This window comes from Syngnathus acus, chromosome 10 (assembly GCF_901709675.1).
Source record: "Syngnathus acus chromosome 10, fSynAcu1.2, whole genome shotgun sequence".
Classification (NCBI taxonomy): Eukaryota; Metazoa; Chordata; class Actinopteri; order Syngnathiformes; family Syngnathidae; genus Syngnathus; species Syngnathus acus.
In genome coordinates this window covers 8,780,737-8,808,590 of record NC_051095.1, presented here as the reverse complement: position 1 = coordinate 8,808,590, position 27,854 = coordinate 8,780,737, and the positions used below count along the sequence as shown (strand labels likewise).

Sequence of the window (27,854 nt, the reverse complement as noted above, 5' to 3'; positions counted from 1 at the left end):
AATACAACACAATACAACACAATACAATACAATACAATACAATACAATACAATACAATACAATACAATACAATGCAACTTTATTTATATAGAGCATTTAATAACAGCTGGAGCTGTAACAAAGCACGGCACATATACCAATGGGACAACCAGGTGTTTAATGCATACATTTAGATGTACAGTATTGTTTGAATATTGATTTTCAACTTCGTTTTAACTTCATTTGGTGTAATATTTAGCAATTTAATAAATAACTCAATAAAATGGTAAATAATAATGTACTGTTCATTTAAATCAGTTTAAATATGTGTGTGTGCTCCACACCAGGAATTTAGGGATGTCTAGGATGTGTCAATGACCATTTAAAAAAAATAAAATAAAAATAATATAATTACTTGCCCTATATAAAAGGGCTACATTGAGAAACAAGTAAAACAATAGAGCCATCAATTTCACCATTCGGTGTAGTATACATCTCGTGCCATTAATGAATGGAAATGAAGCCTGTGATGTAGTCCTCAATGGATAAGTCTTCAGTTGTCCTTCAGTCAAACCATGAAGACCACTCAGTGTCCCTTACATGTCCTCCGCTGTTTTTAAAGTGACAAAGTGTGACCAATCTGTCTCAAGAAAAGAAAAATCTAAATGGAGGTGGGGGCAATGGGGCCGGAAACAGTCGTGCCCTGGCACCCAACAGCCATTTCAGTTCTGAGAGAAAATAGATTGCAGATGTTTTTGCATGCACACACACACACGCACGCATGCACACACACACACACACACACACAAATAAAACAGTGAAGAGACTGTTTACAACCTGGCACACCTTGTATTTGACTACACATGAAATAAGTTGACAAGTACTGCATCATTAAAGTCTGCAATCGACCCAGCTATTCCTCATTGAAATGCATCAGAAAAATATTCTTAACTGTACAGGCAATGCTTGAAGTCAGTGATTCCCAACTACTGTTTTCCAGTTTCACTAGATTGGTCCAAAAACATATTTGTCTACTAATAATAATGTATCAATCTACATCTATTTATGACGGAACGTGATCAAAAGAATAGTTAAATGCTCTTCCACTTGATGGGAAAAGGTACAATTGACCTGTATATACAGCTGCTGCCATTTAAATAACAGAATAATAGCCTAATAGCTTAATAGCTTAACTTCACAGACCCGCATTTTCAAGAATGAGTAAATTGAGATGATATCATCATGATTCAAGTGTTTTTGTTTGATGGTGTTTAGTGAATTTTATGAATGTAAACTATGTGCTTTGGCTAATACAATTGTGGGAGACACTGCTCTAAATATCATTTTTAACTGTCATTGCATTTAAAATGAAGTAAAGCAGTGAATTGAAAATATAATGACTTGTAATAGTATCCTTATAGTGGGGTATCTTACGCCTACTTGAGTTGTTAGCAGGAATGCTAATGAATGCCTTTATATTAGCAATTTGCTGTTTTAAACATAATTTGGCCACATTGTTTTGCTTATGTGGACAGTATATATGAATTGAATACACAAAAAAATGTGATCTAAAGCATTCAAATATCTTGAGCTTATAGCATTGATGGTAAAAAGTAAAAGAGATTTGATTTTCCAAAAAAGACCCAGAAATTCTAAACATTCTAAACTTAGATCCTTTTAGACATGCAAAATATCTAAGAACAGCCAAGATGTATCACTCCAACATAATTAAGTCCTTTACACCAATTAGCCAACTAACCTGTTAGCCATGACTTTGGAGCCATCTTGTGCCATCTTGGAGAATTACAGAAGGGTCCCCAACAAATGTGCAGGGATTACACAAATAGCTGAGAATAACCTCCGCAGAAGAAAGAAGCAAATTTGTAAAAAGTAAACCGCAAATAGGTGGTGTTAACCGTACCTGTGTCTTATTAAGATCAATTTCATGTCTCTTTTTGTCATAGCATCACAATACAGTTAAAGAAAAACAGCAAAGGAATAGTCTTCCATTTGAAATTCTTTTCCTTCTTAAAGTTTAGCCGCTAGTCTGTGTGAATTAGAAAAATTATCCTGGGAACAACTACTGAGAATACTAGTCATACTTTCACTGGAATACTGCTATGAGCCCATCTTAAGCAGCCAGTGTAAACAGTCCGCAGACGGGAACGCTCCACGTGGAACACATCTGTCCCGCAGGCCGGCGGCTGACGTTGGCCTCCGTATGACAGTAACAGACTTTTCCAGTTTAAAAACTGGAACGACCTCCACACCGCGCATCACCTGCTCACACGACCATCCGAGCGCATATCTGGGGGGCCCCCACCGTTACCCATGGGCTGAGCCAGTTAGGGTTCACGCACATCCATGTGCACAGCATTGTGCTACGACAGATGGCAAGGTCTTTAGATGATGAGTGCATTCAGGAAAGAGTGGAACTTGGGTCACAATTAACTTGCCAATTTTAAGAATCTGATATCAATCTGATTTCTACCACATCTGGCAAGTATAGCCATCACTAAACCTACAGTTTAGTTAACTCATGAATGGTCAACCACAAATTGGCCTTCATGTCAGTTATGTGTTTAGTAGACACGATCAAAAGGTGACAGAAAATATGTCATTACTTCATTATATTTTTTTTCTTGAGAAAAGAACTATAATTAAACTAGTAAACTATTATTAAAAGCCATTATATCATTATTTTTTAAATTTGATATTCTTCTCTCAACAGAATTTTATTCTAAAAGATTTGTGCCATTGTTCTCATAGTAAGTATTAGGACTTTTTTCTTACCCAAAAATAGAACTTCATTGATCTACTTAAAAAAAAAAACCATCTATTATTTTTAATGATCATTTCAGAAAAGTATGAAATTATTTTCAGCATAGACAAAAAAAATGTCTTCATCGACATTGACATACTCGTATAATTTTTCTATAGGATATTTTCTTTATATATTTCTGCATATTTTCTCTTTGATTTGTAGAAAGAAATTAAACACTGCAGCATAAAATCAAACCAAGCAAAACTAGTGGCTTCAGACACTTCAATATGTCAATCAGTTTAAAATTGGCTCTATTCAGTACATTTATAAGCCAAATCAAATCACGCTTGTTGATTTGCTAATGCCATAATATGATCATTTTATTTGAATTTTGAGGATGCTTTTTACCACAAAACTGTGAGTAAACTCCAAACCAGCACTTTTGTTCACCTTTCGCTTCCACTGTATTCCACACTGTGGTTTGCACATCCCGGCTGCAGACTTTTTAATCTTCAAGGAGGTTTTTGGTATCTGATGATAGTACTCCCCGCCTGAGGGCAAAAAAATAAACTGAGTGAGGAAGATCTAAAACAATAAACAGAAAATATGCGCGTGACGGGAACTCAGAATAAGAAACATGCGCGCATCAGATATGTGCCAGCAGGCGCTGGGAAGACGTGCCGAAGCGGCCTCTTCTCACAAATTTACGTACCCATAAAAAGCAAACAGCTTCCTCATTTAGGATTCCAGCAAAACATATTTTTGCTTTACGTGCAACATTTCGATAAATAACCAGTGAAGCAGAGGGAAAAAGTCCGGTGTGTGACCGGGTTAGGAAAATAGTGTATTTTACAACCTGGAATCACTGATCAATACCGGCTTCCAAAAAACTTTATAGCAGGAAAAGTTCTGGTTTGTAACAACTTCCAGTAGCGAACATGAGTTTAAAAACCACAACAGTGGAGGATGAAATATTTGGTAAATAATTTGTTTTAGTTACTGATCAAGAAATTAAAAGGACAAAAAAATTGCCGTTCATTTCCTATTATTTTAAGGAAGACTGCTATATTGAGGTACACATTATTTTAGAATTCTATGGCATTGTTTTATGGTGGGGAATTTCTTTGTATCAGAAGTACTTGTGGTATTGGTGCTTGGTATCGGTAACTACTCATGAATCATCAATCAACACCACCGCTGGAGTCAACATCGTCGCAATCTGGATTGATCTGTCCGCCTAAGCCATTCTTGGCATCAGATGAGTAGCAGCATCAAGCGTCTGGCCAAACTAAGAGACCGTCTTATCTAGCAAAAATTTCCACAATGTCAGACAGACCTTAAAGCAAAAAAAAAAAGAAAACACCAAGAAAACAAATCCCCCAACCCAGAGGTAATTACTTACATTCTCTAGTCGGTAAACATCACTGAGATTTACTGATGTCAGCTATGATGTCAGCTATGATGTCAGCGATGACTTTAATGTGGCGAAAACTTCATGAAGTCTAAATGATGGAGCAGGCATAAATCCCACTCGCAAGTTCACAGTAGGGTCGAGGTTGCGCTCAGAAGCGGGGTTACAACTCTTTGGCATGTAAGCACCTGAATGCGAGACAGTATTCGTGTCAAAGTCAATTTCTCCTTTCAGCGCTTGAAGCTGCAGACAGGCAGAAGATGTTCAAGTCGGGGAGTTTAGGGTTAGGGGAGATACAAGCTAACGTGTTCCCTACAGTCACCAATATGTCCCAGGCCGGGTCCTCGATAGAGCTAACATGGCTTTCTACTTAATTATATACTAAATATTGAAGAAACAGGGTTCAAAATCAGAAAATGTAAATAAAAAAACACTAACTATAGCTAAGACATAATTATTTTTGTATATATTATACTATGCTTTTAAGGGGACGTAAAGTCTAAAATGTTCTTTACAATATGTTCCAAGCGACCTTGCGAGTTTAAATCCCATACATGACCAAACTCAGAAAAACAGGTGTTACATTTTATTGCTTTTTTTTCCCAGGACCATTACACCCCATGATATAACTATATTATACGGCTGTATAGAATGTGACCACCCAGTGCTAGCCAACCTTTATCAAGACATGTCACATATTTAATTTGGTAAAAATTCTCAAAACAACACTCTCAATAAAAATTAACATTGAAATAAGGATTTGTCCCAATTTACAAAAACAGATGAAATGTGAACGTGTTTATTTGAACACAAAACTGTTGTCAAAGGTGTCAAATACAGGTTCAAAGCAGCAAACCAGCCACAGTTTGGTGTTAGCTGCAAGTGCTTCTAATCAATGGCTGGTAAACGGGCTCCTTGTTTGGTACAAAACACTTGTAGCTGAAGCAAAACTGTGTTTGGGTTGCTACTTTCTGGACCGGGATTTGACACCTCTGATGAATAGCAACAGGTAGATTCACAAATTAATTGTGCTCATTTCATTGTTTTGCAGGTCATTATACGTCATTGGCATAAAAAGATGCAAAAATAATTTGAAGTGGGTAGTCATTTTTTTATCAATTGACCTGAATTGGATGATTTCCTGCAGCGTACCTGATGATCTCTCCCAGCACACTAAAGCCTCAAACAACCCCTAAGTGATTTAGAATCAGAATCAGCTTTATTGTCAATTCCTTCATTTATTTGATTTCCAATGACAGATTTAAAAAAGAAAATCATCGTGGAATAGATTGCGTTGAACTTCCGATGAACTCATCTTACATCCTCACCATCACATTGTCACATCCTAACATTTTCCCTCCAGTGGTCCCTTTTCCTCCAGCAAGATTATCGAACAAAATTGAACTTCCGATGAGCCATCCTTTCTCACATCCTAACATTTTCCCTCCAGTGGCCCCTGTTCCTCCAGCAAGATTGTCTTTCACTCTATCTCGAAAAAAAGAAAAATCATCTGCACTCAATCTGAAATTATTCTGAGCAAATGCAAAGCAGAGCCAGTGAAAGAGGTGCGGAGAAATGGAGCACGGAAGCAAATCAGCAGCCAGTGCTTGTTATTAGTCGTCTCTGCTGCCTTGGAAAGAGGGTTTGGGATTTACGCCACATGAAGCTGATGTGACTCCAATGCCCCAAAATCAAAATCGGATGACTAACAGTCTTGGGTGTTATCATGTCAACCAAAATGCCTTCTTATTTAGCCATAAAATTAGCTCAAAAGAAAAAAAACCCTGCTTTTTAAATTGTTGTCCGAGTGTGAATGCCTCCAATGAGTTTTTGTGCCACATTCAACTAAATTAAAGGACCCGATTGGACTCTAGGGCCTCAGCTGCGCAACAAATCCCCGAGACCGCCGCCAGCCTTTGATGAATGTCTCGGTGTTTTAAATTTCAACTTCACCCCTGAGAATTGCACGTCGTCGCATTCCAGACGTCTCCAAAAAGCCCCTTTGTAGTTAAAGGATGGTCCCGGAAAAAAAGAAAATAATCCAAAGTCCTCCTAGACTCCTCGTCTTTATTTACGTATCGACCTTTAAAGGAACGTGGTGTCGTAATGTGACCTTAAGATAACATTTTAAAAAATCATAACTTGGCTTGCAATATACTAAGTCTGATGCGACGTGACCTCGGATCACCTACTCTAGCACTCTTGTTTTATAGCATTAGCGTCAGTGCTAACGTTCCAGTTCACAGTTGTGTGCCGTGTGTGTATACTAAAGTAATAAGAGAATGTTTATTTCCAGACATGATGATATAACACAGATGCGTTCTATTAGCGTTTAGCTTGGCCTTCTTTCGCGTCTGACTCCATGTTTGTCGCTGATCAAATGCACATTTATCACTGCTGTCTATTTATGTTTACAACTAATGGAAGTTAATTGCATCATAACAGTAGGGGGAACCAAAAGGAACATTCCACTATCTGTATTGGAGTATATTGTTCCCAATGACTCCTGACATTTGAAATCAGATATTTGTACTTTGTACTCCTCCAGAAGCATTGAATGCATTGAGCGCCTTTTATGTATCATCCTTGATTTACTCCAGAGTTACTTCCCCACCACTGACATTACAACGAAATCTATCAAGTAGCGCTTGCATGGTTGCGTCATGAACTGAAGACAGTTTGGACTTCAGAGAGTTGTTTCTTCATAAATATACGTAGCCGTGCCGTCAGACAAAATAAAAACAGCAAGAGAGATGGGACCGGCGCCCCATTTCATTGGTTTTGCGTGTATATATCTATATCTATATATACTTTGTTACTTACCACCACTGCTCGTTTAATGCTAAACCATGATTAGCATAAAAGCTGTGAAGTGATTCCAGTGGCCACAAAGTATCGAAAAAGACTTTTAGGTTAGGAAATACGCCATCTCGGAATATTAACTCTGTTTTCTTCTATTTCATTCCCGCAACCAAAACCCAGACATTCCCCACCGGTCTGTTGTCTTTGAAGACTTTTTCTTTTAATATTTTGGAACATTTCTCTCTTTGGGTCTTTTGCCGTGTTTTTGAATGTTTTTTCCCCCATGTCTAAACAACGGGCGTGTTTGGATTTTCCAAGTTTAAGTCATTTAACGATTGTAAAAGTCATCCAAAAGACAATCATCTTCCATTTGAGTAAATGCAGCTCAGGTTTTGGGGTTTGTTTCTGGTCTTTGGCATTAATTGTCCTAGAATAGACTGTCTAAATACTTGAACATTTCTGTCTTTGGATAGTCCACCATGTTTTTATATGCGTCTGGAAAAAAGTACAAAACGAAATGATTGTCCAAGTAAAAATCCTTTTAAAGTTGTTAAAAGTCTTCCAAAAGACAATCATCATTCATTTGGGTCAACACAGCAGTTTTATGTTATTTTTTTCGGCGGGGGGGGAGCGGGGGGGGGGGGGGGTTTGGCTATTGATCTTCAATCTTACTTGTCCAAGAAAACACAGCATCGTTTTATGTTATGGTAGGTTTTTTTTTTTTTTTGCTACTGGTCTTCAGTCTTAGTTGTCCAAGAATACATAAGCTACAATAATACTTGAACATTTCTCCCTCTGTGTTTTATTTGCTTTGTGTATTCATTCATGCGTTAACGACGGGCATGGTTGTAGGAAAAAAAAGGCATATTATAATTGTTAAAAGTTTTCCCTCAACTCGAACCATTTTTCCATTGTAGGCTGACTCATAAAATTCAGAAACCAAGGATGCAGTAAATCTCAGCTTTTAGATACCTGTTGTGGGCACTCCTCATAGTTGATATTCATCTCCTCATCAGTGTCCCATGACGACAGATCGCATCTGAGGAGAAAATTAGTAATTTTATTCATTTTAGAAGTGAGACCATTTTAGAAATGTTTTTTGTCTCACATTAGTCAACTAGATTTTTGCTATTTCTGGAGAAATTGCGTGTGAAGGCGGACAAGTTGAATAAATATTTGGGGAATGCTACAGAATGATGTTTAAAGTTGGCACAGGTTCAATTGGTCAAATAATTAGAAGGGAAATATAACATTTTGTACAATTTGGCGTGAATTTTAAAATTGAAAATTAAGTAAGTGGGAAGTTTTGGAATAGGATGAACAGTTAAAAATTGGAACGGGTTGAATCGGCTGAAAAATGTAGAAATTAGAAAGGAAAAAAATGTTGCGGAATTTTCCGTGAATTCTAGAAGTGAAAATGTGATTTTTTTGAATCGTGGAAAGTTTTGGAATAGCTAGGCGTAAGATGAACAGTTTAAAGTTGGAACGGATTGAATCGGTTAAAAAATGTCGAAATTAAAAGGGAGAAATGAAATTTTGTAAAATTGTACGGCCAATTTTAAGGTGAAATTGTGACATTTTTTGAAACGTGGCAATTCTGGGAATGTTGAAAATCCTCCCCAAAGTCATTTGAATGTGCTGAATGATGTAAATTTCAAACGGGAATGATGTGAATGAGAAATGTTGAATGTGCCATATAGAAATGAATGGGCGAAATTTTGCCTTCGCCTTCACACTCATAATAATAATAAAGTAAATGGTATAGAATAACATTCACTGTCGCCTTCACACTAATAAAGTGGTACAGCACGTAACTGACTGTTGTCATGTTTGAACAATTACAGTAGAATAGTGCAAATAAGAGTCGATTGCATTTTCCTGCTAACCTGTTACAGCAGCTGTCATACTGTAGGGGGCAGTGTTGCGTTTGCTGGGAAACGTGATCGCATGACGTCTTGAACTGTTTCGCCGAACTTTCCAAAGTGCGGACTTTCTGAAGCAGACCTTCTCTCTCCTCCAAAAAGCTGTTTTTAAAGCTGAGATATAAATTACAACTTTCAGGCAGTATTTTCATCATTATTATCACATTTCACTCAGCTGTGTCACTAAAACGTTTCTCTGAATGTAACCCAGCTATTGTCTCATTTTGACACCAAACCTACCAGTTAATCTAAATCCAAAGTTACACTTCAACAATGTAGTACTTGGAAGTTCCAAGTTGGAACTGTGTCCAAACTGTCAACATTTGACATTTGACCTCAGACTATGTCCCACCTTTTGACGCACACCATCCAGTAGCGCTGTTGCTGACACAGCATTTCAAACTGCTGCAGTGTTTCCTGGAGCTTCCTCGAACCACTGTCATTCTCCCCTCGCAAAGCTCTCACCTTGCAAACAACGTCATTCATTATTATTATGATTAATATCTGCAGGAATAACCAGAAAGTAATCCATAATTCACACTAGGCTTATTTAGGCGCGTGACTTTGACTTGTGGATTTCGGAGCGTTTGTGGTTTGATTGACTGGGTTGGAGAGTTGTTGAAGTCAAATGTAGATTTAAAAAGATAGATGAAGAAGAATATCTTGACGGGGAGGAATGTTTCATGAGTTCTCCGATTGTTAATGTAGCGTTTCATCATTCCTGGAGGAACTAAATGTTTGACAAACAACCGACTTTAAACCTCTAGTTCCGCTTGTCTGTGAAGACAAGGGCAGTAGAGTTGAGCAAACCTGACACCTACTGGACAAAAGAGGCAATACAGATGATCTCGTCAAAGAATTATTTTAAATGTTTTTTTATTTTTTATTATTGTGCTAAATTGAGCACATAACATGTTTTATCATTATATATACATGAGAGGAAAAATGATAAATTTTGCCTTCAAAACATAAATAATGCAGATTTTTTAAATTATAGGCCCATAATATAGAGGGTCAAATGCATGTATCACATATTTGTGTTTTGTTTATTATTGAATTTATCTAATGATAACAAATCTCCAAGGTATGCTTTCATTACGCTAATTATGGTTAGCAAAGTCAAGCAAATTTATTATTTGATAGCTTTAGTTTGCATTGACATGATGGAAACGCTTTATTCTAGATTGGTCATTAAATTCATATTATGGACAATAGTCTGTATGCCTACACAATGCGACACCCAGGATTCTGCCTTTATATGATAGGTAATTTAAAAGTCATTATTTATTGATTATTACAAGTTATTATTGCTCACCTGTTCCTCATGAACAAAACGCAAATCCATCAACTCCTCCGTCAGCATCTTGTTGGCGTCACGAAGCTTCTCCAACTCCGCCGTCTTACTGTTGGCGTCAAGACATGACGAACCCATTAGCACATACAGTATTCACATTCTTTTATTTGATCTGTTTCTAATAATACGATAAAGGCATTACAGGGGGGAAATATTAGAAACTGCTCGCAGTATAATGCAGTGCAGAAACTGCAACCACAGTAATAGTTTACATTTGCAGCTCCACACGGAGGCCCTCCTTTACTGCGTTACCGCAGTGGGCCTCGGTGTGCAGCTCCGCCCGAAGGCTGTCGGCCTCCCTGCTGCGTTGCATCTGGGCTTCGGCCTGCAGCTCTTCCACCAGGCCCTCCAACCACATCTCAGAGCTTTGCAGGCACAGCAGCTCCGAGCACATTTGACGCAGCAGCTGTGTGTCGCGCTCGCTCTCCCCTGCCAGGATGATCACACGCTGCTGGAGCAACTCCACCAACTCCTATATACAAGACATTAGGTTAAATGAGAAGATGGACAATTGGGCAGACTGATGATGGATACGATTGATAAACAGATGGATACAGTAGATACACGTTTTAGAGTCTCAATACCTTGATGTCGTACAATTTCAAAATGAGCTTGTTGAGAACACGCCTCGAGGTCAAAGAGTTCGAGGCAAGCCTAAACGAGTGAGTCAATCATGCCGGCCCGAATTCCTGTCAAACTGAATTGTTTATAAGAACTCCTAAAGTGCTAAATTGGAAACGGGTTTCATAAAACAGCTCATTTCTACTTCAGAACAAGACAAAAATGATCTGAATATTACAAATGAACTCATTGAAATCAGATGAAACAATCATATTCTGTGGAATGTGTACTATGCATGAAAAACTTGATTTTCTATTGCCAAACATTTGCATTTACACACCGTTAATGCTTCACGGCACTCATTCTGGTATGACGATAGCAATTGCGTTACGGGGTGCTTTTTTGATAACCATTATTTGTACCCCAAGTCTCTGTCCTCAGTCCCATACTAGTTCCATCGTATCTTTTTGTTAAACAAAACAACATGGGTTTTTCTCGTAGGGAAACAATAAAACTCAATGATTTTTAATTCTGCGTGGTGCCAAATCAGCATGTTTTCAAAGCTAACCATTAAAGCTGGTTTAAAACCAGCGACATTAAAAACATTTAAAAATATTAAAACCAATAAATATATTGGTCAGCATTCTACTAAAATTCTAAAAGCACATCACTGATTTACTGATTAAGTCATAACCAATAATATTGGACCTTGCCTTAATATTTCAGTGACCAATAAATAATTCTTCATGGCAAAATTATCCCTACACTGACAACTTGGTCCTGTGAATGTAAATTTTGCCTATTTTAAGAAAGCGGACTGCACCTGCTGCTGGTGGATGGTGCTAAGAAGCCGGTCCTGTGTCCTCCTCAGCTCCACATTGGTCTTCTCCAGGTTGAAAAGTTGAGCAGCCACAGCTTGGAAGTCTCCTTGCAGCTTCTTTTCCCTTTCCCTGGACAACAGGACCTCCCTGTCTAACACAGCTGCAACCACATGAAATCATCCTTAACCAGAGTTAATTGTTAGATTTAAACATTAAAATCATGTTTGCATATTCACACTTAAACAATGCCCCACTTAAAACCTCATTTAACATTTACAGGCACACAAATATCTGCTTACCTTTGTCTCGAGCCAAATGCGTACACTTGGCTGTCAGGTAATGGATCCGACCAAAGTCTTCATCCCTCTGCGCCCGGAAAAACCTCCTCATGGCCCGTCTTTTTGGTTTACTTCTGTCGCCACCTTCCCATGATTCTACAGTTGAAATCACCCTGTGAGGTCAACACATATCAGACCTCGTCTAATAAAATCTTAAAGCAGCACTAGAGCATGTCGACTGAGGGCACAACAGTGTTAATCTGGGTGAGGTGTTGAAGCGAGGCGAGACGTGTTCAGACCCATTGCTTTATTTATTTATTCATTTTAGAACATACTTAAGAAGTGACTAATGATATCTAAGGTGTTCTGCAAATTTATTATAGGTCGAGACATGTGGCGTCAAATATAGTCTTTACAGTAAGCTCAATTCCATTGTAAAAAGCATAAAATTCAAATCCACGCCTGAGGCAAAAACAGATGGCAGGTAATAACACATCCTGATTCTGATGTTCACTTAGGTAAGGAAACAATGGCATCTACTACACTTGAAGAAAAGTCGATTGTGCTTTAAATAGTGAAAAATGCAAACAACAGTGACTGCATTCATTTAGAGAGATTAATCCCAAATTGAAAGTGAGGTGGAATGAAACCCGTACCCTCCGAACCGTGAGGCGGACGTGCTGACCAGTGCCCCCATCATGCCGCACTTTTGAAAAATATATCATTTTAATCAATCACACATTAGGCAATGATTTTAAGTATGTACTTTGTCATGTTTTATTATTCATATATACATAGAATTTTTAATTTAAAATTCGTCAAATGCCGCCCCTGCATCCCCCAAAAAACAAATATAAATAATATATATATATATATATAATATATATTATTTATATATATATATATATATATATATAAGCTACGGAGATCATCTGTCAAATCAACTTAAATGACTGAATGGCTCAAAGAGAATGTCCCAAAATTGTATTTATTTGAAAACATAAACCCGCCATGCTGACTACTGCCATTGAACACGTTTTATTCAACAAAATAAAATGAAAATGACACAACTGCCAGTGTGGGAGCAAACTGCCAAGGAGAGAGACGCCCAAACGTCAACTGCGCAACACACTAGGTCAGACCATGTCGGACAGATTTAACAAGAAATTCTCAGTGTTCTCTTTCACTCACTTTTAGGTTTGTTTGTTTTTTCTTTTAAAACATCATCAGCGGGTATGTTTTGTCACTGACTTAAAAGCATTAGCATTACAGAAGAAAACACACAAATGATGTCAGTAGTTTTTCAGAGCTGCCTTCATTCCAGTGCTTTGTACAATCAATGGCTTCACTGAAGTGATGTCAGGAGAACATAAAGAAAAAATGCATCATAGGATTAGATGGATGTCAGTGAGATGACTGAAAAATATTTTTTATTGTGTTTTCATCATGAGCAACAAAACAACCTCACGTGATATGGCACCACATTTTCAATTAAAAGCCTATAAAAGCAGGGATGGGACAAAATATCAGTATCTTATCGTTCTGTATCCATACAAGTAATCAACCGCCTGTTATGTTCTTTGGGGTATCTGCCAACACATCAAGTTCAGGCAGGGATGGGACAAAATATCAATATCTTATCGTTCCGTCTCCATACAAGTAATTGCCTGTTATGCAGCCCGTTATGTTCTCTGGGGTATCTGCCAACACATCAAGTGCGAAATGGTACAATTAGCTACTACATTCTTGATGCGGAACGAATATTTCCATGCAGGGAGTCTCAGGAGTCTTAAGAACTAATAATACCACACGAGTTCAAGTTAAGATAAAAGTTGATGCAACCAATAGTGTATATTGATTATTGTGTAAGTTGTTGTAGGCATAATATTGCAATATAATTTTGCAAGACATTCTGTGATTCCCACCCCTGCCTCTCGGTATGTAGACTGTTGAACGTAGGTTAGCAGTTGGCAAACCAGCAAAGAAGGATATCACTGAGCGCCACTTTGTGGACTGGATTAAATGCACTCGAAATAACAAAATTGAATTGACATGGAGGTCTTCTGAGACTTTCAGGTGATGTTTTTATAGTTTTCAAAGAATTGCAAGCTGTTCTCCATGTCAGTTTGGCTCCAAACAATCAAATATCACAACATTAGTAATGGAAGATAATGGACAAAAATTCCCCAAAATAAGCGGAACAAATAAACCCACTTTATGTCAGTTTGCTGTTAAGCAGGCCAGGGAAAAACAAAAGCTATTGCACGGCTTCAGAGAGACTCTACTATAAATAATAATAACAACAAAGATCAAATAAGAAGACCATCAATAATGATTCTAATAATAATAATAACAATGATGATAATAATATAATAATAAAGATGATAATAACATTAACTATAATAAAAATGGTTCAGACCCTCCTTCGTTTTGTCGGTTTACCACTGCTGCCAGCTGAAGTCATCATTGGATCCGAAGACGAGGAAGAAGCCCATGATGGTTGCAAAGATGACGATATTGCCCGTCGAGACGAGCGCGCACGCCCCCCAAGCGATCTGCAAACGTAAGCAGCCATTCCGTCGTCACGCTAAAGGCCGCGTTTGGTGGCTACTTTCAACATTTGCACAATTGTGGTGACTTACGACTTCAGCTCGCGCAAAGACGATGGGCAGGCCAAAAGCTGAGATGACTATGCCGGTCGTGAGGAATATAGCCAACTCCTTGCAGGCGTTGCTGGCCGAGTCGGTGTCGTCTACGACCCGCCGCGAGATGCAGTATGGGATGGGCGAGAGGATGTAGAAGAAGAGGAGGAAGAGTGGCCAGTATTTGCTGCGCGCAGAAAGAGAGGTGCATTGGAACAGCTGATGTGTTGTTGCGACCAGAGACACACGGACACGACAACTCAAGGGGGATTCCACCTCATACATCATTAAAAAAAAAATGTCAGTGTACAGCTTGTCAAAGAGTGTAAATTTACCGTCCTCTCAAAATAACTTCATGTTTTACGAGGACATTCTTACATATGTAGATGATTTATCTCCCATTGTATGTTAGCATCAGTGTTAGACAAAGTATTTTTTAATAAAGAAGTACTTATAGTTACAAATTATGTTTCTCAAAGAAGTCTTTGAATTAGAAACTGAAGGAAAGTGATATTGTGTTGTCTGTTCAATTTGAGCAAATCATTTCTTTTTGGAGTGGGCCCAAGGGCTACTTACGATAAAGAGGAGAACAGCATAGATGTATATTTGATTCAAGTAACTATTAATTGGAACGTGAACCATAACTAGACAAGCTGAAGGCCCTAATTCAATAATTTTCTTCATTGCCTGAAGTTTCAACAGTAAGCTCCATTAACTTAATAGTATAAAACATATTTTCAAAAACATTACAGCTTCCTTACTTATAGACAGGGAGGGCACATCCCAGCATGAGGAACATGAGGCCGATGGCCCCTCCGAAAGACAGCGCAATTAGAGCTAGAAGACAGCAAGGACAATTGATTAGAGACAACTAGAAGTAAGTCATTAAGTTGTATTTCATGTAGCACTTCATGTGAGGGACATGGAATACTTGATGAAATAACTTGGCATAAGCAAGGGCCGACACCCAAGTATCAGTATTTGTACCAATACTATAGACTTATTTTAAGTGAAGGCCAGCCACTGAGACTTAGGACGAGGAAAAATCTGATATTATATCTTCTTCAGTGGTACTTGGTTAGTTATGCATTAGTACCTTGACATTTTGGTGAATCATCATCATATGCTTCAGAGAGGAATATCTTTGTTAAATTGTTGTCATTGTGTTTAATGGAATTTAAACATCACACATCAAAAGTACTCTTGGTACTCTGTAGCGGTGAGTACTCAAAGAGCAAAGACGTGTCATGGTTATTGGTCTTAAAAAAGTGGTATCAGACATCCCTCTCTTTTGGAAAAATAAAGCAATGATTGATTCTGGTACATATCTACCACTTGCTTATGACTGAAAATGACATTGCAGTGCCTAGGACTAGGACACACTCAAACTCAGATTATCATGTTTTTTCTGGGCAGGGTGCTCAGAACATGTTATTGTTAAGAAAATGTTGGAATTGCCTCCATGTCAAAACTATGCGCTGTGACAATATTACCTATGGTCATGTATTTTATTGGCGTAACAGTAAATGTTTTTTAACAGTGCTTTCTATAGAGAACTTTAAATGATCAATAACTGGGTCTTAAAACTACGCAACGTTTTTTAAAAAGAAATCGAAATATTTTATGTTGCCGTTATGACCCCCCCACCCCTCACACTCTCTCTCTCTCACACACACACACACACACACACACTACCAATTACAACAATGGGCAAAGCCCCAAGATACATACCATGTGACTCATTAGCTTTTTGTCAATAGTAACGCAAACAAGGCTACCAAGACATTTTAACACGTAAAACGCCCTATTTATCTTTTACATGATTAGTAGCGCGTGATCGCCCAACTTTCGCTTTGGTTAGCCTTAGCCTATGAGCGATGCTATAACATAATATTGGTCCCCCCCAAAAAACTGACAACGTCATATGAGATCATGCTGTCAAAAGTTATAATGCACAAGCCGATTCATGACATGAAAAGAGACTGCATTCACGCACATGGCGGTGTTATATGTTGAGCTAATGCTAAAGACTACGGTCGGCCTGGTGGCTATACTTTTCCATTAGCTAGCCTGAAAAACGCCAAACGCGTGCGTAAGGATTGCGTCAAGCTAACGCAGCGGAAGCCGTTTTATTTGATTTTTTTTAGTGTTCATTTGTAGTTATGTCATGTATAATAACGTCATTTAGCTGCACCTTTAATCCCCGCCATCTCCACTGGACAAAGGAACGTCACACAACAGCCAAGCCAGATCACAACAGCTCCCTCGCATCCGCTGAGGACTGCGTCGGAACCGGGAACATTTCGGTGTCGATCGAGATGCTTTCAAAGACTCGCACGAATGTCGGAATTAAATAGTTCGTGCGATTGCTCTAAAAGAATCATGGTAAGTCTGTTTATTTTATTAATAGGTCAAATAAGTGATAATGGCCTTTGTCAATGGATGTAAAAGTGTGCCATTAACGTCTGCAACTGAGTAGAGACAGCTTGTTGCTTTGATTGAAAAATGTTGACCCACTTTTAACCAGTGTACGCGAACATAGCAAAGCGGTCGTTTGAAAGAAAAAAGCACAACAAAATCACATTATTAAATAAAACCTTAATTATGTTTAAAAGTCTTAACGGAATTCGGAAACATATGATTTACTTACATATTCGTGTTACGTCGACTGCGTAGCAATGGAACTTCGTAAACCGAGGACCCTGCTGGTATATTCATCATAAAAACTCTGTAGCGACGCTTTGGAGAACCAGGAAAAAAAAAAAATACAGAAATTATAACATATTTAATATGAAACTAGATAGCGTTTGATCGATAGTTTCAACTCGTTTGATGTTAATCCGGATGTACACGTTTGTACTTCCGACTGTCGCCCAGTACTCCACTCAGCAAAGATGGCGAGCGGGGGGCCGTCCACGGCGTCACTGTGGACAGAAGTGAACCGCTGCGGGCAGAACGGGGACTACACGAGAGCCTTGAAAGCTCTTACTAAAAGTAGGTGTCCTTGCCGATAGTGAAGCCGGACATGTTGTCGACTTCTGTGTTTTGCACCTGCGCTAACTTGTTACTCCTGTCAGCGGTGCATCGTGGCTAAGCTATGGTTAACTACCCAAGACAGCTGTTAGCATGTGGCTAGTCTCTAGGCCCTTAGTTAGCAAAATGTCACTTTTTGTTCGCCTTTGCTTTTTCTCTCTGATGTATTTCCATATAATATGTAATAATATAGTTGTTACATACGTAATACATGTGTATTATGCGATGTTGTGGTGTATTCTGCACCGCCTTCCCGCGATTTGTGACGTGTCCATTTCCTGACAGTGGGTTCATCTTGGTTTATTTGTGCCATTTATAAGGCAAAGCCAAATGTAAATGTTGCTCGCGTTCTAAGAAATAGGTTTGATTGTCTTTTGTAAGGTGTGTGCTTCTTTGTCCTCCTCCTCTTGTCACAGTTTTGCAAGAAAACAGGGAGGATGTCACGGCCCTTCACTGTAAAATTGTGTGCCTTATCCAGAATGGCACCTTTAAGGAGGCTTTAAATTTCATGAACACACACAACAAGTTCTTTGGAAGGTAAATCATGATTACATAGGAAGACTGTATCTCATCTGTGTGTTTACGCAGCACTCTGATGTCCTATCTTTCTCCACTTTTTGACAAAGCCTGATTATTAATTGTACAATGCAGTGTAAATCTACCCTTGCTTTTGAAACTTCCCCTTTGGTGCTTCTCTTATTCTCCCAGTGAGCTTGTGTTCGAGAAAGCATACTGCGAGTACCGGTTGAACAGAGTGGAGAGCTCGCTGAAGACCATCGAAAGTGCTCCCGAGCAGACGGACAAGCTAAAGGAGCTCTACGGTCAAGTGGTGAGATGTGCCGAAAGAAAGAATGTATCCATCTGATTTGAATAGAGGTGTACAACATTCCCAGTTACTTCTTCCATCCATCCATCTTCGATACCACGTGTCCCAGCAGTAGGCGGGGGACACCCTGAATCGGTTGCCAGCAATCACAGGGCACAGAGACAAACAATCATCCGTACTCGCAGCTAGGGGCAATTTGGAGTGCTCAATTGGCCTACCAAGCATGTTTTTGTGATGGGGGAGGAAACCGGAGTGCCCAGAGAAAACCCACGTGGGCACGGGGAGAACATGCAAACCCCACACAGGGAGGGCCGGAGGTGAAATCGAACCAGCACTCTCCTAACAGTGAGGCGGCTGTGCTAACCAGTATGGCACCGTGCCGCCCCAGTTACTTCTTGGTTGATGTCATTCTGATCAAACTGGTTTTTAGAGTGCTAAATTTGATGTTCATCTCTAACGGCCGTGACAATAATTAAAGCAAAGAATGAAATTGCCAGAATACTGCACAGTATTTTCAACTGTTGTTGTTAGTCCAAGAAATTGTAAAGACAGCTTAAAATGGGACCACCTTAAAACCTTTATGAACTTTACGGCAAAAATTTCAACTTTTATTTGTATGGCCTTCACTATCATAGATGTGTAACAAGAACTCCCCTACTATATAATCAAGGTGAGGTAAAGTAAAAATAATCACCAGCTGAAGACACCAATAGTTGTGTTTACCTATAATGAGTCAGGTCATTGTGCTGAACAATACAGGTGCTATTTAGTTTTACTGTAAAGGAAACAAACATTCCAAACATTTTTGTGTTTTGTTTCTCCCTTTGTGCAGTTGTACAGACTGGAGCGCTATGATGAGTGCAAGTCTGTCTACACGGATCTGATCAGGAACTCTCAGGACGAGTATGAAGAGGAGCGCAAGACCAACCTTGGGGCTGTTATGGCCGCCATGAGCCAGTGGGAGATGGCGCCAGTGGTAAGCATCGCCTTAATGAACCCAGATACTCAACTTTGTTAATTTTTGCTGCTTCACTTGGCAGGAAGATTTAGGCCTTCCCCAATCGACGTACGAGCTGTGCTACAATGCCTCCTGCATGCTGATTGGCCAGGGTCAGCTGACTGCGGCCTATAAAAAGCTTCAACAAGCTGAAGGTCAGACGTAGTCCCGTTCGCAGTCCAACTGTTTCAGTTCTTAGCCAATATTTTGGCCAACCTTTTTTTAACTGAGGCGCCCCCCCCCCCTCCCAAAAAAATGGATCATGATTTATATAAAAACAATGTTTTTTATTTTCATGTGTTTCAGACCTTTGCCGGCTGTCAATGGCTGACGATTCAGTAAGTTTGTCTGTACATCTGCTGTACCTGTAGAGCCAGCGTTACTTGTCATGGTGTAGAAATTCAATGATAGCAATAAAAAAAATCTATGTGTCCTGGAATTTGGGTTGTCTTAATTCATAAAATTATCTAACTGTAAAGGATTTTGACGACGTTATTGATCAAATTTTGCTACATTCAAATTATTTATCATCTGCTTTGCCCCCCCCCCCCCCTTTCTTTTTCCCCATAATTGTGGCATCTTCTGCAGGACATAACCGAAGAGGACATAGAGTCGGAGCTGGCCGTCATCCATTCTCAGATGGCTTACGTGATGCAGTTGCAAGGTCGAACGGACGAGGCGCTCCAGCTCTACAATCAGGTCATCAAGCTCAAGTGAGAGGAATTTTCTGTCATTTTCAATCAGAAGTAGAAGCTTATGTGCTTGCGTGTGTGGACTCGTTTTATTTATTCATTTTACATAAATCGTTGCTTGTTTCAGGCCTTCAGATGTGGGCCTTCTGGCTGTGACTGCCAACAACATCATTACAATAAACAAGGTGGGAAATGGCAAGCTTGTGTAGGAATGATGATAATAATAATGATGATAAAGGCATAATTCCACTAATTAAAGCATTCCTCCGCAGGACCAAAACGTTTTTGACTCCAAGAAGAAGGTGAAGCTGACAAACGCTGAAGGGGTGGAACACAAGCTGGCCAAAAATCAGCTACGGGCCATCGAATTCAACAAAGCTTTGCTGGCCATGTACACTAACCAGGTGAGTTGACAGTAATCCCAATTAGACATGTTCATGCTTTGTTTGTATTTAACATTTCCTATTTTTTGTTATGTCTGTTATTCAACAGGCAGATCAGTGCAGAAAGCTGTCCTCCAGTCTTCAGTCTCAAAACCCGGGTCACCCGCGACCTGTCCTGATCCAGGTGGCTCAACTGTGCAGGGAGAAGCAGTACAGCAAAGCCATCGAGTTGCTCCAGGTAGGACAGCTCGTAACAGCCATTTATGACACCTGTGCAGTTATTTTTTTATTTTATTTTTTGTTCCATCTTCAGCAATTTTCAGATAAGCATCCGGAGAGCGCTTCGAGCATCAAACTGACGATGGCACAGCTCCATTTAGTTCAAGGTATGAATATTTATTTTTAAGTCGGTTTGTTTCAGTGTATGATGGTCTTTTTTTTTTTTTTTTTGTCTTTAGGTCATGTCACAAAAGGCTGTGATGTCCTAAGGTCCATTGAAGAGTTCAAGCATAAAGCAGGCATGGTGAGTGTGCATTGATGGACAGCATTGTCACTTCTGCTTTCTAACAGTGATGAGCTTGATGGAGTTAGTTGACAAAATATTCGCCTAAACAAAACGGCGCTGTTGACGTCTCAGGTGTCTGCTCTGGTGTCCATGTACTCGCACGAAGAAGACCTTGATGGTGCCATTGACGTTTTTAGACAAGCTATTCAGCACTATCAGTCGGAACAGGTTTGTTTCTTGTCACCTGTTTTAATTCCTCGGTCGTGTAAAAGCAACGTAATTAAAGGTAATGTAATATTTCATGTTTCCTCACCTGTCACTACCCAGCCAGGAGCCGCGGCTCACCTGGCTCTGGTGCGAGAAGCTGCCAATTTCAAACTGAAGTACGGGCGGAAAAAGGAAGCCATTAGTGATCTGGAGCAGCTGTGGAAGTGAGTTTACTCCGTGTGCTCCGTGTTCCAATATAATGCACCACTTTCTGACTAGATGGCGCCACTGAGCAAGTGCAATGTATTCAAATGGTTGATTACATTGCACTTGTCAAAGGCTATGCATGTATAGTTTTTATTTTCCTATCACCATTTTATGACCAAACTGGTGAGTACAAAATGTTTGGGATTTTTTTCTTCTTATTTTAATGGTTAAATTTCATCTTTAGTTACTTGTGTTCATAAACTTATTTCTTCAAACAGGCAAAACCCAAAGGATATTCACACGCTGGCGCAGCTCATCTCCGCCTACTCTCTTGTGGACACAGACAAAGCCAAATCGTATCCTTTAAAAGCAAATTGGGTCTTTCAGTTTAGCAAGCATGTCTTACATGTCAGCATTTGAAAACTGTTGCAATTTCCTCAGCGTTCCCCTCCAGCCTAAGCAAGCACCTCCCTTCAGCTGACACCATGTCTTTTAAAGTAGATGTTGATGAGCTGGAGAACTCGCACGGAGCCACATACGTCCGGAAGAAGGCAGCCAAAGTTGTGGGAGAAAATCTTCCGAAAGAAGAAGGGTAATAATTTATTCCTCTCTCTCTAACAGGTTTTATTTTATTCAATTTGTCCTCCTCCCTGACATAAAAGGTTTTGTAACAGTCACTCACTGATTTTGGTTTTTTTTTTCCCCCAAAGAAGGCTTTGGTGCCATCTTGTGGAATTTCTTGATGTTATGGAATGAAGTTTTTGGTGAATAGCTTGAAGATTGTCAGATAAAAAAAAATGCAAATTAGTGATCCTCCCCATATGTAAAGTGTCATGAGACAATTAGCAACACAAATAACATTTAATTCATAATTTACATTTATCTTTTGCCAGACACGGAGATATCAAAAAGAAGAAGAAGAAAAAGAAAGGTACGTTTTACTCACTGATAAATCTAACAACCATTTGGGCCTAAGTCCCCACCTCCTCTTTTTCCGCCCTCCAGGTAAACTTCCGAAGAATTGTGACCCCAAAGCCACCCCGGACCCTGAGAGATGGCTACCCATGAGGGAACGCTCATACTACCGTGGCAAAAAGAAAGGGAAGAAGAAGGAGCAGATCGGAAAGGGCACGCAGGGGGCCACGGCAGGGGCCTCGTCAGACCTGTGAGTAATTGAAATGTTGATCAAAACATTCCGTAACAAAACAATTTCAAACCAAACCCTCTGCCTTCATTTATTTTAAAATCTGTTGCGGTATTGTTCAGAGCCAGAAAGCTTAAAATTGTGTCCATTTTGTCTTCCTCCCCCTGTGACAGGGATGCCAGCAAGACCGCAAGCAGCCCGCCGACGTCCCCTCGACCAGGTTCGGCGTCCGGCTCGGCCTCCGCTAACGTGGTCCCTCCGCGACAGCAGAAACCCGCGTCGTCCGGAGCCACACGCAAGAAGGCGCCGCAGAAGAAGAAAAAGGGTGGCAAAGGAGGCTGGTAGCCTCGGAAGAAAGGAACATTCAAAAAGATTTTTTCCCCTTAATTTTGGGTCCTATTTTTTTTCCCTTTTAATTTACAGAAAACACCTCAATTTTCCCTCTGCTTTGTCTTATTTTTACCGTACAGGAAACGGCACAAAATGGACTCAAAGGCAGTTCTTCTGAAATGAGAGTGGATGTCTTCATGAGCATTCATTCTGTTCTTGTCTTGTGACCTTTACAAGACAAACTGTTCAATTGAATTAAAAAGTACAAAATGAACTGCCCTCGGCCCATGTTTTGGACTATGTCACTTTCTTCATGTACCGTATTTTCCGCACTATTAGGCGCACCTTCAATGAACGGCCCATTTTAAAACTTTGTCCATATATAAAGCGCACCGGATTATAAGGCGCATAAAATAGAAGCTATACTGCAACAAACTGAGGTTGACTAGGGTTGCGGTATGCATCCACTAGCCAATAACCAACGAGCCCTCTGTAAACAATCGCGTTTCTCAAACGATCTCCTATAAAATGATCGGAACTGACTAAAGTTCGATCTAACGCATTGGTACTACTTACCTATGTTTCCCTTCCATATCGATCTGTAGATTTACTCGAAACATTAACGGAGCTGCCTATTTTGAAATGAAATAGCCTCGCGGGTACAACAGCTATTCGGTGACGCCCCCTGACTACAGTTGCCGTAATGTTGGGAAGCGATGCGACCTTGTAATTTACTAGTCGTACTAAAACGTACTGAAACATTTTGGCAGAGCACTGTGTACAACCAGTATGGATCAACAAATTCATCAATTGATCCATATATAAGGCGCTCTGCATTATAAGGCGCACTGTTTTTTTTAGTAAAATGTAAGTTTTTAGGTGCGCCTAATAGTGCGGAAAATACGGTACTTTAAAGTGTCACTGACATTGATAATTGAGGCCGAATTGAAGTAATATGAGCATTCACAATTATTCGCATAGAAGGGGAAATTATGTATGACTCAAAATTTTAAAGTAACAAGAGTTTGTGGGTTGACTGCATGCAATAATTTGCTATTGTATGTATAGAGGCTTTGCAGTCACGTGGTTTTATCACGTGATTTTGTGTTATGCCGCCATCTTGGCGGTCAACTAGTCAGCTCGTTCCTACGTGTTTGTATGGATTGTCTGATTTCTGCGCTACGTTTTCACCGATTTCTTCCGAATTATGGCTGATTTGCTATCCAACGAAGTTAGGCATTTGGATGAAGACTCCAAGAATCGTCACAGAGAGAAGTTGAACCTTGTTGGCACAACGGATCCGTACCTTTTACCGAGAAGCATGCTAAAATCGCCCGAGCATTTTGCAACAGCCGACCTGCCTGAACGCTCATATCCAGATATTTATAATTACCTCGTCGATTTGTTTTGTAATGGCATTTCATAACTTGACATATTAAAAAACTGAATAGAGTGAAATCATTCAGATACTGTACCTGTCTGTTCAAGTTGCTACCATTTTTATTATTTGTTTATTTTTGCATGATGCCACATCTGATTGGCTTGAAAACTTAACCAAGAAATATAATTCAATATTTACATTGATAACGTTTTCAAGCATCATGAAAAAATAAACACAAAATAAAAACGGGGGGGTGAACTGAAGAAATCATCCCATTCCCTGCCTTGCTGCTCTTGCTGCCTTTCTAAAAATGCACCCAGCATTTTCAACAATCATATTTGTATCATCCCATATTGTATTATTTCACATTTTGTGAAACAAATCAGGGGTGAATAGTTTGTTTACATACCTGATATGAAGTCCTCATTGCATATCCTTGTGTAAATCGTAGGTTTCCATCGTTCACGACGAATATCCGCGATCCATTTATCACGTTTTTTCATGTTCGCCGGAAATCTATAGAAGCTAAGATTTGGTTTATCGCCTCGTCTATTGCTACATCCAACAGCACAGCAGGTATCCGGCATTTTTAAGCTCAAATAGCAGCAGATATAACAAGAAAGCGTGTGTGAGTCGTTGACCGGCACTGAAAAGTTGACCGCCATGATGGCCGCCAAGCTAATGTGGGTAGCTTAATGACGTCAGCTGCAAAGCCTCTATTGAACAGGTTCTACATTTAATGTTTGTCAACCGTGGCTGTTATACGTTTAAATTAAGGAGGGGGGAATTATGTAGGTCATAGATCTTTTCGTGGTGACTTTAATCATAAAATTATGCAACTTTCTCCTCAGAAATACTCTAATTCAATCCGTTTTTTTTTTTTTTTTTAAATAAAGAATATGCAACTTTATTCTAGTACTTGAGTCTTGAAAAATGGTTGGAGTTGTCCTAATTGGGCCGCCCTCGTTCCGGAAATTGCTTGCTCTAATTCAATCCGTTTTTTTTTTTTTTTTTAATAAAGAATACAACTTTATTCTAGTACTTGAGTCTTGAAAAAGGGTTGGAGTTGTCCTAATTGGGCCGCGCTCGTTCCGGAAATTGCTTGAACGTTAACGCAACGCAATGCCTTTCTTGGAATCATTCACCCGCACACAATTTGGTTCAAGATGCCTCCCAAATACGCCAGCACCTTCTACGAACCACTGACCGAGGACGTAGAAGAGTTCCTCGGCTGCTTCCAGCACGCCGACTCAGTCCGCCTGGTGGGCTTTACGGCCCTGTGGAAGAACGCCCGCTTTTCGGACCTCTTCCTGGGCATGGCCAGCATGAGCGAAATGAGGCGATTCTGCCGGGTGGCTATGGCCACGGCCGTCAAATACTTCCTGCCGCCTTACTGCTATCAGGTGCGGGTCGGCGGTCTCTACTTGATGCACGCCTTCTACTACACGCAGCTCGCCGTCCCTCGGGTGCAGATCCGCCTGGCTCTCCGGGACTGGGACGACGTGCAAAGGTTTTTGCGGGACTCCATCGCCTGCGGACACCTGGACGTGGTTTTCGTCTACCGGAAGCTGGTCGCTGCCAAAGCTGTAGACTACACCGCCATGCCGCATTTGCTCGTCTTCCAGCGGCCCAAGAAAGCCAAGGAGGAGTGCGCCGGGATGCTGGCCAGGACCAACGGGGTACAAGAGCTGCTAACCGAGGACTACCTGGAGGAGCTTTCCAACGTCCAGAACTACTACTACAAGATTAAGAACGAGCTGGTAGAGGTCCGTACCGCAGCTAAAATACTACGATGGCCTAGATCACAGGTGTCAAACTCAAGGCCCGGGGGGCAGATACGACCCGCCACTTCATTTTATGTGGCCCGCGAAGATAAATCGTGCATCAAATTCGTGTGTCATTACCAGAATTGCAAATTGTCTTCACTTTTAATATCTTTTTTTTTTTTTTGACCAGTTTTTACTCATCTGATTTGAAAATGAGTTATTTGTCAATTTGTTTTGTAGCTTTTACTGTATATAACCTGAGGTGCTCGTACATTTATTTGGGTTGACAGTCATAATGGCCCTCCGAAAGAAGCTATGATTACAATGCGGCCCGCGAAACAAAATGAGTTTGACACCCCTGGCTTAGATGTACATTGAGGAACACGAACACAAAAAAAGTTATATGGTTATATTTTTTTTTAATTAGATGAAGGAAAAATAGTGTCAATAAATTGCATCGTTGGGCATTTTCATGCTCAAAAGAAGTAGAAGGCATGATTATTTATTGACACTATTTTTCTTCATCTGATTTAAAAAAAAAAAACTTTTTTATATCTAACAAAATAACCTTACCCTAAAATAAAACAATCAGTTAGCATCATTAGCTAAATAAAATAAAAAATGAAAACTATTTTATTTAATTGCATTATATAATCCTTTTCTGACAAAGAAAAAATGATTATAATACCAGCTATTGTTATGATAGACTGTTATATAAATGTCAAACTAATTTACAAATTGCATAATTAACCACTGTCGCTTTATCAACTAAACTGTATTTTTGTTTAGCCCTTAACCTCTTGATAGACAGTGTTACTTTACTAATGCCACATGATGGGGATGAAGCATTGAAAGTAGTCCTGTGTGTCAAGGAAAACTGGTGAAGTGACACATTTATCTTATGATATCGATCACACGCCCACCGTGCATGAAACATCCTGGCTTCTGTCCACAGAAATGTAGATGTTTAAAAATAGTACCGTGGTCTAATTTTGTTGCTTTTTGGCCATTGTAGGTTCGCCTCCAGGCCACCATGACCCATGCAGACTTTGCCTCTCGTCTTAAAGACACTTTGAATGAGTTCCACGTATGGCAGCAGAAGACTTTCAAGCAAACAAACGATGCCTGCAAGGATGAGGCCAAGCCCACTGAGCAGGAGGACTGCCGAAGCCGGGCTGCCCTGCTGGCCTCCATCAAGAGGAGAGGCTATGAGCAAAGCCTGTGTGACTCCAAGTCGAGGAAGTCCCGCCAGGAGGAGGCAGAGGATTCATACAGATCTTTTCCCAAGCAGCAAGCTCCTGATAAGAAGGAAAGGCCCCTGTCACTGAGGGCCCGCACGTGGAAGACTCTTGGGAAAAACACGGAGAAATTGGAGTTGCAGACTTGGCTTTTGAGCGCCCCAGACCAGGAGGGAGTGCCATTGAGACAGAAGAACAGTCAAGAGTGCTACAAGCAAGAGAAGGAGGGTTATGTGCACTTATCTTAAATTATTACTTGTATTTTTTTGGGTACGGAATGAAATAAAGGCATTACAAACTCTTTCCGACAGCTCAGAATACTTTTGGATATTGCGCATGCGCAGGTCCCACCCTTCCATGTTGTTTTTTGGAAACGAGCTCCATATTCCTCAAAGACATCAAAAACAGGCTTTTTTAAGACAACCTATTTAACAACCCGTCAACGGTATGTGGGGAGGGATTTGAGAAATATTACAAAATAAATTCTAAATAAGATCCTCTCTAATACCTTTAAGTTTCATTTTGAGCTGCTTCTTCAATCGTTTGTATTGTTTTTTGCGCCTTCTGTTGGCCAAATTGAGTAACTACATCAACAAAAGACGAGACGGAAA

General features: G+C 39.9%; 4 protein-coding genes across 9 annotated transcripts; 2 read left to right on the top strand and 2 right to left on the bottom strand.

Moving 5' to 3' along the window:
• Positions 1 to 62: 62 nt before the first annotated feature.
• On the bottom strand, positions 63 to 12,185 carry LOC119128029. 5 transcript variants are annotated; one of them, XM_037260068.1, is made up of 8 exons: positions 11,914 to 12,185; positions 11,617 to 11,774; positions 10,445 to 10,704; positions 10,194 to 10,281; positions 9,231 to 9,343; positions 8,843 to 8,980; positions 7,929 to 7,995; positions 63 to 3,294 (listed from the first exon to the last, which is right to left on the bottom strand). In XM_037260068.1, exons 1-8 carry the CDS (start codon positions 12,002 to 12,004, stop codon positions 3,256 to 3,258), a joined length of 954 nt encoding a protein of 317 aa, XP_037115963.1. In that variant the 5' UTR covers positions 12,005 to 12,185; the 3' UTR covers positions 63 to 3,255. The 5 variants fall into 5 exon arrangements, with proteins under 5 accessions (XP_037115963.1, XP_037115965.1, XP_037115962.1 ...); XM_037260070.1 differs by having other exon boundaries at positions 8,835 to 8,992; positions 11,914 to 12,183; XM_037260067.1 differs by having other exon boundaries at positions 8,843 to 8,992; positions 11,914 to 12,182.
• Positions 12,186 to 12,861: 676 nt separating this feature from the next.
• leprotl1 (leptin receptor overlapping transcript like 1) lies at positions 12,862 to 17,325 on the bottom strand. 2 transcript variants are annotated; one of them, XM_037260075.1, is made up of 4 exons: positions 17,185 to 17,325; positions 15,296 to 15,371; positions 14,535 to 14,721; positions 12,862 to 14,447 (listed from the first exon to the last, which is right to left on the bottom strand). In XM_037260075.1, exons 2-4 carry the CDS (start codon positions 15,331 to 15,333, stop codon positions 14,331 to 14,333), a joined length of 342 nt encoding a protein of 113 aa, XP_037115970.1. In that variant the 5' UTR covers positions 15,334 to 15,371; positions 17,185 to 17,325; the 3' UTR covers positions 12,862 to 14,330. The 2 variants fall into 2 exon arrangements, with proteins under 2 accessions (XP_037115970.1, XP_037115969.1); XM_037260074.1 differs by lacking the exon at positions 17,185 to 17,325 and adding an exon at positions 16,729 to 16,867.
• Positions 17,326 to 17,389: 64 nt separating this feature from the next.
• On the top strand, positions 17,390 to 23,132 carry srp72 (signal recognition particle 72). The gene is made up of 19 exons (XM_037260064.1): positions 17,390 to 17,528; positions 17,984 to 18,104; positions 18,276 to 18,396; positions 19,226 to 19,369; positions 19,434 to 19,545; positions 19,697 to 19,728; positions 19,979 to 20,103; positions 20,210 to 20,267; positions 20,355 to 20,486; positions 20,575 to 20,703; positions 20,779 to 20,851; positions 20,924 to 20,988; positions 21,103 to 21,198; positions 21,298 to 21,401; positions 21,663 to 21,740; positions 21,839 to 21,976; positions 22,278 to 22,315; positions 22,390 to 22,549; positions 22,702 to 23,132. Exons 1-19 carry the CDS (start codon positions 17,429 to 17,431, stop codon positions 22,871 to 22,873), a joined length of 1,998 nt encoding a protein of 665 aa, XP_037115959.1. The 5' UTR covers positions 17,390 to 17,428; the 3' UTR covers positions 22,874 to 23,132.
• Positions 23,133 to 25,293: 2,161 nt separating this feature from the next.
• Positions 25,294 to 27,545, top strand: LOC119128028 (snRNA-activating protein complex subunit 1-like). The gene is made up of 2 exons (XM_037260066.1): positions 25,294 to 26,005; positions 27,021 to 27,545. The coding sequence occupies exons 1-2, from the start codon at positions 25,406 to 25,408 to the stop codon at positions 27,489 to 27,491; spliced, it is 1,071 nt and encodes a 356-aa protein (XP_037115961.1). The 5' UTR covers positions 25,294 to 25,405; the 3' UTR covers positions 27,492 to 27,545.
• Positions 27,546 to 27,854: the final 309 nt, after the last annotated feature.

Coding starts and splice junctions, on each gene's coding strand:
- LOC119128028 (XM_037260066.1), top strand. CDS start 25,406: ATGCCTCCCAAATACGCCAGCACCTTCTACGAACCACTGACCGAGGAC. Junction 26,006..27,020: donor TTAAGAACGAGCTGGTAGAG/GTCCGTACCGCA, acceptor TGGCCATTGTAG/GTTCGCCTCCAGGCCACCAT.
- LOC119128029 (XM_037260067.1), bottom strand. CDS start 12,004: ATGAGGAGGTTTTTCCGGGCGCAGAGGGATGAAGACTTTGGTCGGATC. Junction 10,705..11,616: donor GCACCATCCACCAGCAGCAG/GTGCAGTCCGCT, acceptor TCTTGTATATAG/GAGTTGGTGGAGTTGCTCCA. Junction 3,295..7,928: donor ATGAGGAGTGCCCACAACAG/GTATCTAAAAGC, acceptor TTTTGCCCTCAG/GCGGGGAGTACTATCATCAG.
- leprotl1 (XM_037260074.1), bottom strand. Junction 14,722..15,295: donor TGTGCCCTCCCTGTCTATAA/GTAAGGAAGCTG, acceptor TTCTGCGCGCAG/CAAATACTGGCCACTCTTCC. Junction 14,448..14,534: donor TCTTTGCGCGAGCTGAAGTC/GTAAGTCACCAC, acceptor TTACGTTTGCAG/ATCGCTTGGGGGGCGTGCGC.
- srp72 (XM_037260064.1), top strand. CDS start 17,429: ATGGCGAGCGGGGGGCCGTCCACGGCGTCACTGTGGACAGAAGTGAAC. Junction 17,529..17,983: donor CTTGAAAGCTCTTACTAAAA/GTAGGTGTCCTT, acceptor CTCTTGTCACAG/TTTTGCAAGAAAACAGGGAG. Junction 22,316..22,389: donor GAAGAAGAAGAAAAAGAAAG/GTACGTTTTACT, acceptor TCCGCCCTCCAG/GTAAACTTCCGAAGAATTGT.